The 16,484-nt window shown below is 37.4% G+C and overlaps 1 protein-coding gene across 7 annotated transcripts in view; it reads right to left on the bottom strand.

Moving 5' to 3' along the window:
* The window catches only part of LOC125839134 (cytochrome P450 CYP72A219-like), a 47,512-nt gene extending 31,342 nt beyond the window's left edge, over positions 1–16,170 (bottom strand). For 2 of the 7 annotated variants that reach the window (XM_049518113.1, XM_049518111.1), the window contains exons 1-2: positions 15,851–16,170; positions 9,794–9,934 (exon numbers count right to left, since the gene is read on the bottom strand). In XM_049518113.1, the coding sequence (XP_049374070.1) occupies positions 9,794–9,934; positions 15,851–16,127 (418 nt within the window). In that variant the 5' untranslated portion in view covers positions 16,128–16,170. Of the gene's footprint in view, positions 1–8,636; positions 8,971–9,076; positions 9,322–9,793; positions 9,935–10,360; positions 10,489–14,911; positions 15,157–15,293; positions 15,515–15,850 lie in introns of those variants that run through there. The other 5 variants (XM_049518109.1, XM_049518108.1, XM_049518112.1 and 2 more) reach the window with 5 other exon arrangements.
* Between the last annotated feature and the right edge of the window lie 314 nt (positions 16,171–16,484).

Genomic DNA, 16,484 nt, shown 5'->3' with positions numbered 1-16,484 from the left:
TGCCAAATTTCCAGATTTTAAATTTTTTTTCAAAAAAAAGACTATTTCCAAATTTCAAGCTTCTTCATATTCATTTTTAAATTGTCGGATGTTACAATATCTCCCCCTTGGGAACATTCGTCCTCGAATGAGGTAACTCTTACAAAGCTAAGGGTGTAACATCAACTCAACACCCAACAAACAACCATGCAAACGCAACAACAATAACGACATGCTCATTATAATTTAAAGAGCACTAAGAAGGAAATTAATACCTTAATCTGCGGATTCAAAGAGATATGGATATCTCTTCTTCATGTCTTCTTCGGCTTCCCAAGTTGCTTCCTCAACAAATTGGTTCCTCCATAGGACCTTAACTGAGGCTACATCTTTCGTTCTCAACCTACGAACTTGACGATCCAAAATTTGAACAGGAATCTCCTCATAAGATAAGTTATCCTTGATCTTGATACTTTCAGTCGGTAGGATCAATGAAGGATCGCCTATGCACTTCTTCAACATGGAGATGTGAAATACCGGATGAACCGCTGCTAGTTCCTGTGGTAACTCCAACTCATAAGCAACATTGCCAATCCTCTTGGCTATGCGGTAAGGTCCAATATACCGGGGACTAAGTTTCCCCTTCTTACCAAACCTCATAACTCCTTTCATGGGTGAAACCTTCAAATATACCCAATCGTCTATTTCAAATTCTAACGCCCTTCTCCTAACATCAGTGTAGGATTTCTGACGACTCTGTGCCGTTTTCAATCTCGCTTGAATCACTTTCACCTTCTCCATAGCTTGGTGAACTAAATCTGGTCCTATCAACTGTGCTTCACCAACTTCGAACCATCCAATAGGAGATCTACATCTTCTCCCATAAAGAGCTTCATATGGAGCCATCTGGATGCTAGAGTGATAACTGTTGTTGTAGGCAAACTCAATGAGAGGTAGGTGATCATCCCAACTCCCTTTGAAATCGATTACACAAGCCCTCAACATATCCTCTAAGGTCTGAATAGTGCGCTCTGCTTGCCCATCCGTCTGAGGGTGAAAGGCAGTACTTAAGTTCACCTTTGAACCCAAGCCCTTCTGAAAAGATTTCCAGAACTGTGCAGTAAACTGTGCACCTCTATCTGAAATAATGGAGATTGGGACTCCATGAAGTCTCACTATCTCTTGAACATACAACTTGGCATAATCTTCTGCTGTATTGGTAGTCTTTACCGGTAGAAAATGAGCTGACTTTGTCATTCTGTCGACAATCACCCAAATAGAATCATGTTGTCTGCGAGACCTTGGCAACCCTGTGATGAAATCCATATTGATCATCTCCCACTTCCACTCTGGAAGTTCTATCCTCTGAGCCAAACCACCGGGCCTTTGGTGTTCAACTTTCACTTGTTGGCAATTTGGACACTTAGCAACAAACTCAGCAATGCCCTTCTTCATGCCATTCCACCAATAAACTTCACGCAAATCACGATACATCTTGGTGGAACCCGGATGAATAGAATATCTGGAGCTGTGAGCTTCATCCATAATCTTCTCTTGGAGTCCATCTACCATAGGTACGCACAATCTACCTTGAAATCTCAAAACACCATCTCCCCCTTGTTCAAAAGCTAATACTCTTTGCTTTTGAACATTTTCCTTCAACTCGAGCAAAATGGGATCTTGATCTTGCTTCTCTTTCACTTCTGACATTAATGATGACTCGGCCCTGCTCGTCACCGCTATTCCTCCTTCTGTGGAATCTGTAAATCTGACTCCCAGGCATGCTAGTCTGTGCACATCTTTTGCTAACTCTTTCCTTCCTTCTTCAATATGGGCGGTGCTACCCATAGACAACCTGCTCAAAGAATCAGCAACAACATTAGCCTTACCTGGGTGGTAAAGAATACTCAGGTCATAATCCTTGAGTAACTCTAACCACCTCCTCTGTCTGAGATTAAGCTCTTTCTGAGTAAGCACATATTGAAGGCTCTTATGATTAGTGAATATGTCGACATGCACACCATACAAGTAATGACGCCATATCTTCAAAGCAAATACTACAGCAGCTAGCTCTAAGTCATGGGTTGGGTAGTTCTTCTCATGAACCTTTAACTGTCTGGAGGCATAAGCTATAACCTTGCCATTCTGCATTAAGACACAACCCAAACCAACTCTAGATGCATCACAATACACCACAAAACCTTGAGTACCTTCTGGTAGCGTCAAAACTGGAGCTGTAGTCAATCTCTTTTTCAATTCTTGAAAGCTTTTCTCACAAGCTTCAGACCATTGAAATTTCACTGTCTTCTGAGTCAACTTTGTCAAAGGAGATGCAATAGTCGAGAACCCTTCAACAAACCTTCTATAATAGCCAGCTAATCCCAAGAAACTCCTAATTTCAGTTGGAGATGTGGGTCTAGGCCAATTCTGCACTGCCTCAATTTTCCGAGTATCAACTTTAATTCCATCACCGGACACAATGTGGCCTAGGAATGCCACAGACTTAAGCCAAAACTCACACTTAGAGAACTTAGCATACAACTCCTTGTCTTTCAAAGTCTGAAGAACTTCTCTGAGATGACTAGCATGATCTTCTTCATTCCTTGAATAGACTAGTATATCATCAATAAAGACAATAACAAACATATCTAAATAAGGTTTGAAGACTCTATTCATCAAATCCATGAAAGCTGCAGGCGCATTAGTCAAACCAAAGGACATGACCAAAAACTCATAATGACCATACCTGGTTCTGAAAGCTGTCTTTGGGATATCACATTCCCTTACCCTTAACTGATGATAGCCGGATCGGAGGTCAATCTTTGAAAAACAAGTGGCACCCTGAAGCTGATCGAAAAGATCATCAATCCTCGGAAGAGGGTACTTGTTCTTGATGGTAACCTTGTTCAACTGGCGGTAATCTATACACATTCTAAGGGAACCATCTTTCTTCTTCACAAACAAAACCGGAGCACCCCAAGGTGAGACACTCGGTCGAATGAAACCCTTTTCTAGGAGATCTTTCAACTGCTCTTTCAACTCTTTCAACTCTACTGGTGCCATTCTATATGGCGGAATAGAGATAGGACGAGTATCTGGAATGAGATCTATGCCGAAATCTATCTCTCTCTCAGGAGGAATTCGAGTAGATCATCAGGAAACACTTCTGGAAACTCTCTTACTATAGGAACTGACTGGAAATGAGGTATCTCAACACTAGAATCATGAACTCGGACTAAGTGATAGATACAACCCTTCGAAACTAACTTTCTTGCCTTAAGGTACGAAATAAAACGACCCTTAGGCACTGCTGAACTGCTACTCCACTCTATGACTGGCTCATTCGGAAACTGAAACTTGACTGCTCGAGTTCTACAATCTATCGATGCATAACAAGCATGAAGCCAATCCATACCTAGAATGACATCAAAATCTACCATGTCTAACTCAACCAAATCAACCATGGTGCTCTTGTGATTGATAGAAACAGGACAATCACGATAAACTCTTTCCGCTAGAATAGACTCCCCAATAGGTGTAGAAACACAAAAGGGTTCACAAAGTCTTTCAGGAAAAACCTCAAACTGATTTGCAACATAAGGAGTTACAAAAGATAAACTCGCTCCTGGGTCTAGCAAAGCATACACATCAAAAGCAAAGACTTTGATCATACCAGTGACAATATTCGGAGAATTCTCTTGCTCATGGCGACTGGTGATAGCATAAAGGCGGTTTGCTCCTCCACCTACACTAGAAGTAGCTCCTCTAGGTGCCGTCCTGTCTGGTGGAACAACTGAAGAAGACTGTGCTTTATTGCTTCCATTACCCTGCCTATTCTTTGGACACTCTCGCATGAAATGTCCATTCTGACCACACCTGAAACAACCAATGGAGCCATCTCGACAAATACCTGAGTGGTTCCTACCACATTTGGCGCAAACAGGAGGCTTACTACTCCCTTGCGCCACACTACCCGAAGATTGTGCTGGTCTAGCCCTGAAGTCCTTCGAATTCTGAACATTAAATTCACCTCTGTATCTGGGTGCAGGTGCTCTAGCAAATGATGGAGCAGGTCCCTTTTGCCTTTGCTGAAAGGAGGAACGGTTTGAATTACCTCTCTGCTGCCCGGACTCGTTCCCGATCTTAGCTCTCTTATTTCTAAACTCTTCTCTGTCCCTCAGCTTCTCTTCCTCAACCTGCTGCACATAAACCATCAACCTTGATATGTCCATGTCCCCGATAAGCATTGCAGCCCTACCTTCCTTGCTCGACAACCGAGACAACCCAGCAACAAACAAGCTCATTTTATTCCTCATGTCCGCAACCATCTCCGGAGCATAGCGGGATAATTGTGTGAACTTCAAACTGTACTCATGAACACTCAAGGACTCCTGCTTAAGTGTGAGGAACTCACGTACCTTGGCCTCTCTCAATTCTCGAGGAAAGAAATGCCCCAAGAAAGCTTCCTCAAAATCGGCCCAACTTGTAGGTGGTGCATTCTCAGCTCTGCCCCCTTTCCACTGGTCGAACCAAGTTCTAGCAACATCCTTCAATTGATAAGCAGCTAGTTCAACCCGCTCAATATCTGCCACATGCATCACATCAAAAATCTTCTTCAACTCCTCAATGAAATCCTCTGGATCCTCAGTAGTGCTCGAACCCATGAAACTCGGAGGATTCATCCCCAAGAACTCACGAATCCTTGAAGTGTCAGCTCCTTCATGTCGAGCTCCTCTTTGCTGACCAATCTGATTTGCTACAGCTTGACTCAACATTCTAATTGCCTCTCTGAACTCGGCATTAGAAACTTCCCCTTGATCTTGCACTCCCGGTGCATAGGGTAACTCTTGCTCATCAACATAACGTCTAGGAAGACGCCCTCTACCAACTCTTCGTGGAGGCATGACTATCTGAAACACGCGCAAGCACGGATTAGAAAGAAACTTTTTAGAGATCAACTCTAACGCATGAAATGAGTGTGAAAGAAATGAGAAATCTTCCTAAATGTTGCAGCCTCCCAATTATAGATGTGGCGCGCTTCACACCGATAACTAGGACTCTACAGACACGGCTTCATAGACTCCCTAGGACTCCTGAACTCTGTGCTCTGATACCAAGTTTGTCACGCCCCGAGCCTACACCCTGGGCGGAACCGGCACCCGGAGACCATTTCTGGCCCCAAGCGAACCCTTGGCCTGGCTTTCTTAACTCAGCGGAAACCTCAACAGAATAACTCAATGCAATGCAATATTACAAAACAACTTAACTTATAAAATATGGCCATAAAGGCAACTCGAATCTCAAAATAGAATATTTACATATATATATAGATGAGAGACTCAAAACTAACTGACTGACTGTCTGTCTATGAAGCCTCTAAAATACTGAGATGGATGTTGGGACAGACCCCGCAACATCCTAATAAAACAAAAACTAAGAACACAAAATAATTGAGTCCTCCGGAATGCAAGGAGGCTCACCACTGACTCTGGAGTGCTCAGCTGGATCAACGACGTGCAGGATGCTGATCCGGGGTACCTGAATCTGCATCATCAAACGATGCAGGCCAACTGGCATCAGTACATGGAATGTACGAGTATGCAAGCTGGAAAACTAAGCAACAGAGGCTAGAAGGAAATCTGGAAGAAACTGAATAGCTTACCTGTCTCAACTCAACTCAACCTGACTGACTTCTTTCAATATAAGGCAATTTAAAACAAGTGCGATATAAAGAAAGACTGTTTAAAACATGCTATAAACTCTGTGTGTATACAAAGATACAATAAGCCTGAAATGTATATAGAAATACAATGAACTGATGTATATAAAAATACAATAATCTCTGTGTATGAAAAATACAATAACTGCTGTGGGAGCTTCTCTAACCGACAACCATCACATAAGAGCTATAGTGATGATACAGCGATCGACCTCACGCTGCCAGAGCATCTTATACCCGGCCAAAGGTATAAGACCTGAACTGCCTAATGGATCCACTAGTCTAATCTGAAAAGGATTCATCTAAAAAGTATGATCCTTTTCTACCCATGGTGGCTAACATGGTTCTATGGGGGCTGTGGGTTCTTTGAACGCTCCCCCAATTCGGTGCTCGATACTACTCCCAAAAATGTACTGGCTCTTATGTTTTTAAAACATATTTCTTCCTGCTGATATGAGATAATTACTCAAAAACTAGCCCGAAGGCTCTTTTGGAAATCTCAGTTTCCAACCTTGTTTAAATGTAAAAACATTTCTTTAAAACTTCTTTGGGAATACATAGTTCCCTAATAACTTTGAGAAAAGAACTCAACTTTAAACTCTTTACTTTACTTGAACTCTTGGCTTGATGTGAAACTCTAACTTAACATGAAACTCTTAACTTTTGACTTGACTTGAAACTCAATACTTAACTTGGAACTTGAGCCTTAGAATGAAGTTAAAACGCTCAATGAAGACTCTTGGAAAACCTTAAAGACTTGCTTTGACTTACTTACTTCTAAGCTTGACTTCACTTGACTTGGAAACTAACTTCACTTGAATTGGAAACTAACTTCACTTGACTTGGAAACTAACTTCACTTGACTTGTAGTTTTACTTGACTTTTGGAAGTACCTTGGAGTGTTGGAAACAACTAGGAAACATAGGTATAATACCTAGGAACATGTATGAAAAAAGAAATGGTGAATGAAAGGGAAGGATTGGTGTCCTTGGCACTAGGAGAGGTGCAACAGCCCAGCCCCTTTTTCCCCAAAAATTCGACTTTTTCCCCTTGTTTCTTTCCAATTCTAAACCCTCTCAACCTCAAGGTTTCAGCAGCAACACTTAGAACCATAAAGACCCTTATTATACAATAGATTCAACTCAAAAATCACAGCCAGAAATCTGTACTAAATCAGCAAGAACTTCAACACAACACCACTACAACTTCAACAACCAATAAATCTTCTCTTGGAATTAAAAACGAGTTGGTGTGTGGGGGTATGAACCAACCAACACTAAGGATCATCAATCTCTCAACATACAATAGATCACAACTCAAATACACAGCCCAATCCTGTCCCACAACCAACAATAACTTCAACAACACAACTAACAACATCAACAACAACTAACAACTTCAACAACTTCAACAACAAATCCAATCTCTTCTCAAATCATAAAAACGAGCTTGGTATGTGGGGGGAAAGGATAAACCCACACTAAAGACTCACATACCTTGATAGGGATCACCCCCGACGAAAATCCACAATGATCTTGACCAATCTTGTTGATCTCCTCTTTCTTCTCTTCTTCTTCTCCTTCTTCTCTTCTTCTTCTCTTGAACCCTAACTCTTTCTCTTTCAAAATGGGACAGAATGATCCAAATATCAGCCTAATACAACAATATAAGCTCAAAAGAAATGATTTGTGAAAAGACCAAAACGCCCTTAAATTTCCGGAACGGAATCCCTGCCAACTGCCCAACTTTCAAAGATCATAACTCGCTCATACGAACTCGGAATTGAGCAAACTCAGTGGCGTTGGAAAGATCGTTCCACAAGATTCGAAACCATAACTGGAACTACTCCTAACTCATCCTGAGCTAGGAGTTATGACTGCTCAAAGTTGGCCAAAAACTCACTGATTTCCACACTTAGCCAAATTTCCAAATTTTTGAACTTAGCCAAATTTTCCAGATTCTGGACTGCCAAATTTCCAGATTTTAAATTTTTTTTTCAAAAAAAAGACTATTTCCAAATTTCAAGCTTCTTCATATTCATTTTTAAATTGTCGGATGTTACAATAGGAAAAAAGTTATTTCAGCAATAACCCGACTAGTTTAGTAGTATTCGAGCTGAAACACGGAGAACACAATACCATTGATCTTAAATATGAGCAACATCCATTTCAAAGTTTGCGCATAACGAGAGGAGCACCATACTGTGGACGAAGAGCAAATGATGCAACTAGAGCATGTGTATAAGACGGAGAGAGTTCGAAGGAGAACTTTTGTAGTATCATTGCTATTGCCATTTTTGCTTCCATCATTGCAAAGTTTTGTCCGATGCAAACTCGAGGTCCACCGGAAAATGGAATAAACGAGAGGTGTCCTTTGGTTGCCTTTAACAGTCCTTCACTGAACCTTTCTGGTTTGAATTCCTTCGCGTCTTCACCCCATAATTCTTTGTCATAATGAATTAATACTGTGGGTATAAAGAGTAGCACTCCAGCTGGTAGACTCAGCTCCCCTAATTTGACTTCATCTTTGTTCCTTCTACGATATGTTGGTACTGGGGGGAATAGCCTTAACGTCTCGTACAAGATCATTGTCACCTATATATGGAAAGAAAAATGTATTGCATAAGTTGGAAGTAGAATTTGTTCACTTCTTACAAAAGTTAGATGCCATGCCTTTCTGAGATATTTAGTCAACGAGTAATTATTACCCCTCTGAGACTGAAATAGGACGATAGAAATGCGGTCTATCTGATATCAGTTGGATCAATTTGGCATTAATGATGGGCAAGACAATTTAATAGTGCTATTCATCTTCGAAATTTGATCTATGCAGAGATCTTGGGCTATTTTAAGTTGTCTTACATAACAAACTAGTGGAAAGTACTTACAATTTTGAGGCGACTTAGTCCTTCAAAATTTGTTTTTTCATTTCCGATGACCTGCAAAACCTCCTCTCTGGCACGGGCTTGCCACTCTGGATGTAGGCACAACAAAATCATTGTCCAGACGAGCAACACTGAAGTGGTCTCTTGTCCAGCAAAGTAGAATAACTTGCATTCTTCAATCACTTCAATTGTTGTCATTCCGAAATCTTTGCTTCCATGTTGTTCAATTTCTTTCATATTGGATTCAAGTAATATGCCTAATAAGTCATTTTTACTAGGGTCCCCTGCTTCCATTGCCATCAATCTTTTGTCGATTATACGCCTAATCGTTGTTTGGACTTGCTTTTTGATTTCCAGCATTCTTTTGTTCCTTTTAGTAGGCAAGAACCTAACAAAACAAATTTAAATGCAAACAAGAAAACTTGTTTTAGTAGAAAGTAATGAACATGTGATTTTCGATATTATGTAGAAATTTCACAAATAAATTGTTATACCTTGTTCCTGGTATATAAACTGTACGACTTATGTCCGTTACATGCTCAGCTTGTTCTCTCTGAAGTTCAAATACTATTCTCCCTTCTTCGTAGCTACTCCCAAATGCAGTTCGAGAAATGACTTCACTGGTCATTAATTGAAAGTCTGGCCATACATCAAGCTCGAATGATGTTTCGTTTGGAATAATCTCCTCCCATTTGCTTATCATTTCACTACAACTCTGATAAAAAGCTGGCAACATATGCTGTACAAAACAAATTAATCGGTTAAAGTAGTACTGGTTATTAGTAGCAGAGATACATGTATTGAAGGGGCTTCAATTCAAACCCCTTCTTTGGGAAATTAACAGTGGGAATAGGGTAAAAACAACTGTTTTGGGGGCATTTAGATATAAGATAGTGTAGTCATTAAAGGTGGTTCAAAAGTTTCTATAGATTTCAGGTTCAAATCTCAGGTATGGTATGCTTCCATTGTTTTAAATCCCCTTGACATTGTTTGTTACTACACGCGTGGATATAAACGGACAACTTCATAATGTTAAGACATTTCAATATGCTATCTTAAGTCCTAGGCATGAAAATTTACCAATGTTTGCTAAATTTATTAATAATAAGAATATGAAGTGAATAATATAACCTTTAACTTCTCAACTTGGAAAGCAGGACTGATGATTTTTCGGTGTTTGGCCCATTTGTCTTCCTCAAGCTTCGAAAGACCTAGAGCCAATATCTTGGAGAATGGATTGGGATGAATTTGCTTTTGGTACACATAATTCTTTGTCAAAATCTCCTTTACATGTTCAGGTTCTGTGATCAACACTACTGGATATGGGCCTAGCCACACAAAAGAACTTTTACCTGAGAGTAATATTCCATTTTCGATTAGCAAAAAAAGCAGCATAATACATAAACAGACACTCAAATTTGATCTCAACTGACAAGTATGCACTCTAAAATTGAGAGTGCAAATGTAGACATGTTAACCTAGGCAAGTAAGACTAAATGACTGATTATAGTCTCCAATTGCTTAGGTAATTGCATCAGTCAACTATAGTCTTGACTTGAGAGCAGGGGCGGAGCAACCACGAAACATATTTGACTGTGTATCCAGTTAAATATTAACTTGAAGTCCCCATTAAAATTCATAAATTTCAAATCTTGGAGCGAGTTCACGGCCGCTCTCAACTCATGGATGTAGCTAGGGTACCAAAAAGGGATTCATCAATCCTCTTTATAAAAAAAATAAATTACACTGCATATATACAAGAATAGAAAAAAAATTACCATTTTTATTGATGGAGTCACAGAAAAAAGGAATGAGCCTTTGAGGTACATCACCAGAGAAATTGATGGGCTTGGATTTGGCTTCATTGAGTTTATTTGTGAGTTCCTTCAAATCTCCATAAAGTAATTTGTATTTATTTCCCTGAAGACCACTTTTTCTTAAGTAATTTTCAAGTTTCTATGGCCTAAACCATGCCCAATTCAACACTTTCCATGTATATACCAGCAAAATTGCAACACTAATTGCTGTTACAGTTGTGTTGTAAGAAATCTCCATGAAATTAATAAAAGGCTTCTTCCTTTTACATAGAAAAAGAGGGGAAGTTTGCTAATTTTATAACCTTGTAATTTTTTGGATTCGGCTACTCTATTTTTCTCAAGTTTTTGCTTGGATTGGGGAGACATGACATATATTAATTAGAGACTTAATGGCTAAGATTTAATTAACCAAAGAAAGTCCCTGACTTAATGGCTAAGGTTCAGATAATAAATACATTATATATTTAGTTCCAAATATTATTGTAATCTCACAATTTTAGCAAAATATTAATATTTTGTCCATAAATATAGTAAAAATAAAAGGCATAACACATAAACATTTTACTTAACTCGACTTTAGCTGATATTTTACGCCCTTCAATTTTGGATGTTAATAAATAAACACTTAAACTTGTAATAAAATTGAGCAAGTAGACACACCTACTACATCACATAATAACCGTATGATGCCACATAGGAAACAAAATTGCCTTGCAGGACACAAAATTCATGTAGAGCTATATATGATTTTTCTAGCAAAGTTCATGGTATATTTGATATTTCTTACAAATGATTTTTTTTTTGACTTTTTTTATTCAATGGCTAATTTGAGTTTTAAATATCTCCCCTATATATAGATCAATTTACTTTTAATTATTGGAGTTTCTTATTTTTAATTACTTTTTTAGTTTTAAAAATTATTGTCCATAAATATAGTAAGAATAAATAAATACCTTTGCCTATGGTTTTTTTTTCCATTCCCGTTGTGGGAAAAAAACTTATAAATACCCTTCGCTTATGGGAAGACAAATGATTGGATTGAATTGGATTTGGATGGATTGAGTCAAAATTTATTGGATTATAATCGATCCATATAAAAATATGAATAACTATGAATTTGGTCAAATATGATTTGGGCAAAATGCTTCTAACCCACTTTAATTTCCTTAAGTCAAAAAACATTAAATCAAAATTAAATTATTAATACCCAACCCTACCACCCCCAAACCACTCCTAAATTATTATTTTTATTCAAAAAAATATTCTTTCATACAAAAAAGAAATTTATTTTTTTCTACCCCGTACACCCATCCGATCCCCGCCCCACCACCCCCAATTTTTTTGGAAAAATTACGCGAAATGGCAAACATCTAAAGTATATTATGTAATATAGCTATAGTTTCAATTATTTTTAATTTGTAACTACAGTTTCACGAAATTTTGCTATTTGGTTTCCTAATTGTATAAATCTATAATTTGTATAATTCGGTCCCTAATTGTATAAATTCAGAATTTGTATAATTCGATTCCTAATTGTATAAATTTAGAATTTTTATATGCTTACCCTAGTTATTTGTATACGATTTATGAAAAATTCATAATAAATTACCCTATTTGTATTTTTACAAGCGAAATATACAAACCACAACCTCCATTTGTATATACTTACCTTTTTTGTAAATTTTCAAGCAAAACATATAAACCACAACCTCCATCGCAAACGAAACTATAGCTATGGAGCGCAATTACCAAACTATAGTTATAAAACCTTATTATGTCTATTATCTTTGCTATTTTTGAAATTTTCTCCTTCTTTTTTTTTCATAAATAGATATCCAAAAAATAATAATTACCCACCCTACCTGTCCCCCCTATCCCCACCCCACCACTGCCTCCAAACTTTTTAAAAGAAAAAAAAAGCTAATTTTATTTCACACCCTCCACCTCCACCATACCCCCACTCCATCCCATTTTTTATTTTTTTTTAAGAAATAAAAATTTTCAAAAAAAAAAGAAGTTAAATTCTTTTCACCCCTCCACCCCCACCTTACCTCCACCTGGACCCCTACCCCCATCCCACCCCCAATTTTTTTCAAAAATCAAAATAATTAAAAAAAAAAAAAAAGTTAAAAAAATTTCACCCCTGCCTCCACTCCACCCCCACCCCACCCCCAATTTTTTTTCAAAAGAATTCATAAAAAAAGTTGATTTTTTTTCGTCTCCCCTCCCCCACAACTCCACTCTCCCCCAACCTCCATCTCCACCTCCACCCCCTAGTGTTCTTTTTTTTTTTAAAAAAGAAAATATGTGTAATCCATTTAAGTAAATATAGATTAAATGGATGCATTTCACCTTATATGGCCTGTAATTGACACTCCTACTTTTTCATAGATTTATTTGTTCTTCTTCATCCAAAACACGAAGGCTAGACCTCCTCAAAGGCTCAAATTCTTATGTTGAAAAATTTACTTCGGATATACTCTCTCTATATCAAAATAAATGTGCCGGTTTAGCTCATTTCACCCTTATTATAAAATAACAAATAAAAGATATAGTGTACTAAGTTACCTATATTTATTAGATGTTTCTTGAGAGTCGAGTACTATTAAGAAGTATTTTTTTAGTGCAACGGTGTAATTGGAAACAATTACTATGTTTTGTTTTGAATTCTAAAGCAACGGTGTAGTTCTTTGCTTGTTTTGATTCATTATAGCAGAGAATGGGATACAAACAATTGGTTTGTGGATTATTCCATGGAAGGGGTGATTATCAATATAGATGTTGATTTCAATGGATTGATTCAATTGATTGCAATCACCTGAATATCGATATTTTCATTAAGTCCTTGAAAATTTGTTATAAAATTGATGATGCATCACTGTCGATGTTGATATCTAACAATTTGGGATTGCGAGTATACATAGAATGCTTCAGAAAAAGATAACATTTAAAACTACCTGTTATATAGTTTAAGGCTTGACTTATATCCAGAGACGAATCTAGGATTTTTCAAACATGGTGCACCCAGAAAAATGTATTAAGTGGGAATTAATTCGAACATGGATGCACCAAGAAAAATGTGTAAAGTGAGAATTGGTTCTTCATCCTCAAGGTTAAAAGCTTAATTAACATTTAACCATGTGGACCAAATAGTACGGATGCCAGAATAAAATAATATACAAATTTTAGAAAATATATACATAAAATATCTAGTTTTACGAAGAGACCACGGGTTCCGGTGCCCTATTATTTACCTTTAGATTCGCCACTGCTTATATCAATATATTATAAACTCTTCATGAGAAAAAATGGATCAGTATACCAATTAGTTTAAACTAATTCACCCACAAAAGAGGAGTGAAAAAGAAAGTGAACAACAACGATAACATTTCAAAACTACAACGTTGAAATAGGAAAAGAGAGATTTCAGCCATATCCAGACTAGTTTAGTAGTATTCGAGCTAAAACACAGAGAACACAACACCATTGATCTTAACTATCAGCAACATCCATTTCAAAGTTTGCGCATAAGCAGAGAAGCACCATATTGTGGTTGAGTAGTAATTATTGCAACTGGAGCATGTGTATAAGACGGAGAGAGTTCGAAGGAGAACTTTTGTAGTATCATTGCAATTGCCATCTTTGCTTCTATCATTGCAAAGTTTTGTCCGATGCAAATTCGAGGTCCCCAGCCAAATGGAATAAATGAGACCTGTCCTTTTGTTGCCTTTGACACTCCTTCACTGAATCTTTCTGGTTTGAATTCCTTCGCGTCTTCACCCCATATTTCCTTGTCATAATGAATTAACACTGTGGGTATAAAGAGTAGCACTCCAGCTGGTAGACTCAGCTCCCCTAATTTGACTTCATACTTGTTCCTTCTACGATATGTTGGTACTGGGGGGAATAGCCTTAACGTCTCGTGCAAGATCATTGTCACCTATATATGGAAAGTAAATGTATTGCATAAGTTGGGCTATTTTAAATTGTCTTACATAACGAACTTTCTGAAAGTACTTACAATTTTGAGGCGACTTAGTCCTTCAAAATTTGGTTTTTCATTTCCGAAGACCTGCAAAACCTCCTCTCTGGCACGTACTTGCCACTCTGGATGTAGGCACAACAAAATCATTGTCCACACGAGCAACACTAAAGTAGCCTCTTGTCCAGCAAAATAGAATAACTTGCACTCTTCAATCAACTCAATTGTTGTCATTCCGAAATATTTGCTTCCATGTTGTTCAATTTCTTTCATATTGGATTCAAGTAATATGCCTAATAAGTCATTTTTACTAGGCTCTCCTGCTTCCATTTCCCTCAACCTTTTGTCGATGATATGCCTAATCGTTGTTTGAACTTGCTTTTCGATTTCCAGCATTCTTTTGTTCCTTTTATTAGGCAAGAACCTAACAAAACAAATGTAAAAACAAACAAGAAAAGTCTTTTTAGTAGAAAGTAATGAACATGTGATTTTCCATATTATGTAGAAATTTCACAAATAAATTGTTATACCTTGTTCCTGGTATATAAACTGAACGAGTTATGTCTATTACATACTCAGCTTGTTCTCTCTGAAGTTCAAATACTATTCTCCCTTCCTCATAGCTACTCCCAAATGCAGTTCGAGAAATGACTTCACCTGTCATTAATTGAAGTTCTGGCCATACATCAAGCTCGACTGATGTTTCCTTTGGAATAATCTCCTCCCATTTGCTTATCATTTCACTACAACACTGATAAAACGCTGGCAACATATGCTGTACAAAACAAATTAATCTCAAAAACCAGTACTAGTTATCAGTAGTAGAGCTACATGTATTGAAGTGAATATAACCTTTAACTTCGTCAATATTTGCTAAATTTAGTAGTAATAAGAATATGAAGTGAATATAACCTTTAACTTCTCAACATGGAAAGCAGGATTGATGATTTTTCTGTGTTTGGCCCATTTGTCTTCCTCAAGCAACGCAAGACCTATAGCCAATAACTTGGCAAATGGATTGGGATGAGCTTGCTTTTGATACACATAATTCTTTGTGAAAATCTCTTTTACATGTTCAGGATCTGTGATTAACACTATTGGATATGGGCCTAGCCACACAAAAGAACTTTTACCTGAGAGTAATCCGTTCTTAATTAGGAAAAATATATATAAAAAAAAGAAGGCATAATATAAATAGACACTCAAATTTGATCTCAGCTGACAAGTAAGCACAAGTAAGACCGATTATCAACTATGAATTCATAGGGCTCTAATTACTTAGGTAATTGCATCAGTCAACTATAGTCTATAGAGCAGGGGCGGAGCTACCACGGATCTGCTTCTAGGATGAAGCTAGGGTACCGAAAAGGGATTCATCAGGACGTTCTCTATAGAAAAATTACACTGTATATATACAAGAACAGAAAAAAAATTAATTCTTTTAAAGATGAAGAATAAAAGAAACATACCATTTTTGTTGATGGAGTCGATGAAAAAAGGGATGAGCCTTTGAGCTATATCATCAGAGAAATTGATGGGCTTAGATCTAGCTTCATTGAGTTTATTTGTGAGTTCCTTCGAATCTCCGTAGAGTAATTTGTATGGATTTCCCTTAAGACCACTCTTTCTTAAGTATTTTTCAAGTTTCTTTGGCTTTAACCATGCCCAATTCAACACTCTCCATGTATATAACAGCAAAATTGCAACACAAATTGCTGCTATAGTTATGTTGTAAGAAATCTCCATGAAAGTAATAAGAGTCTTCTTTCTAGCTGCTTTCTTTTACCTAGAAAAAAAAGGAAGAGGGGAAGTTAGTTAATTTTGTAACTTTATAATAACATTGTTGGATATGCCTCCTCTCCATTTTCCCCAATTTCTTTCTTGGATTGGGGACATATGTCACATGTTAGGTCTAATTGACCAAAGAAAATATCTAACCATGATTTAGATGATAAATACATTGTGTATTTAGTTCCAGAAATTATTGTAATCCCACAATCTTAGCAATATATTATCTTGTCCATAAATATAGTCAAAAAAAATAAAAAAGACAAATGTCATAGATTTATTTTTCTTCTTCATCCAAAACACGAAGGCTAGACT

The sequence above is a fragment of the Solanum verrucosum genome, unplaced genomic scaffold, assembly GCF_900185275.1.
Source record: "Solanum verrucosum unplaced genomic scaffold, falcon-dt-bn FXZP01000526.1, whole genome shotgun sequence".
Taxonomy (NCBI): domain Eukaryota; kingdom Viridiplantae; phylum Streptophyta; class Magnoliopsida; order Solanales; family Solanaceae; genus Solanum; species Solanum verrucosum.
The sequence above is the reverse complement of the archived record's forward strand: the minus strand, read 5'-3'. Positions and strand labels throughout refer to the sequence as shown.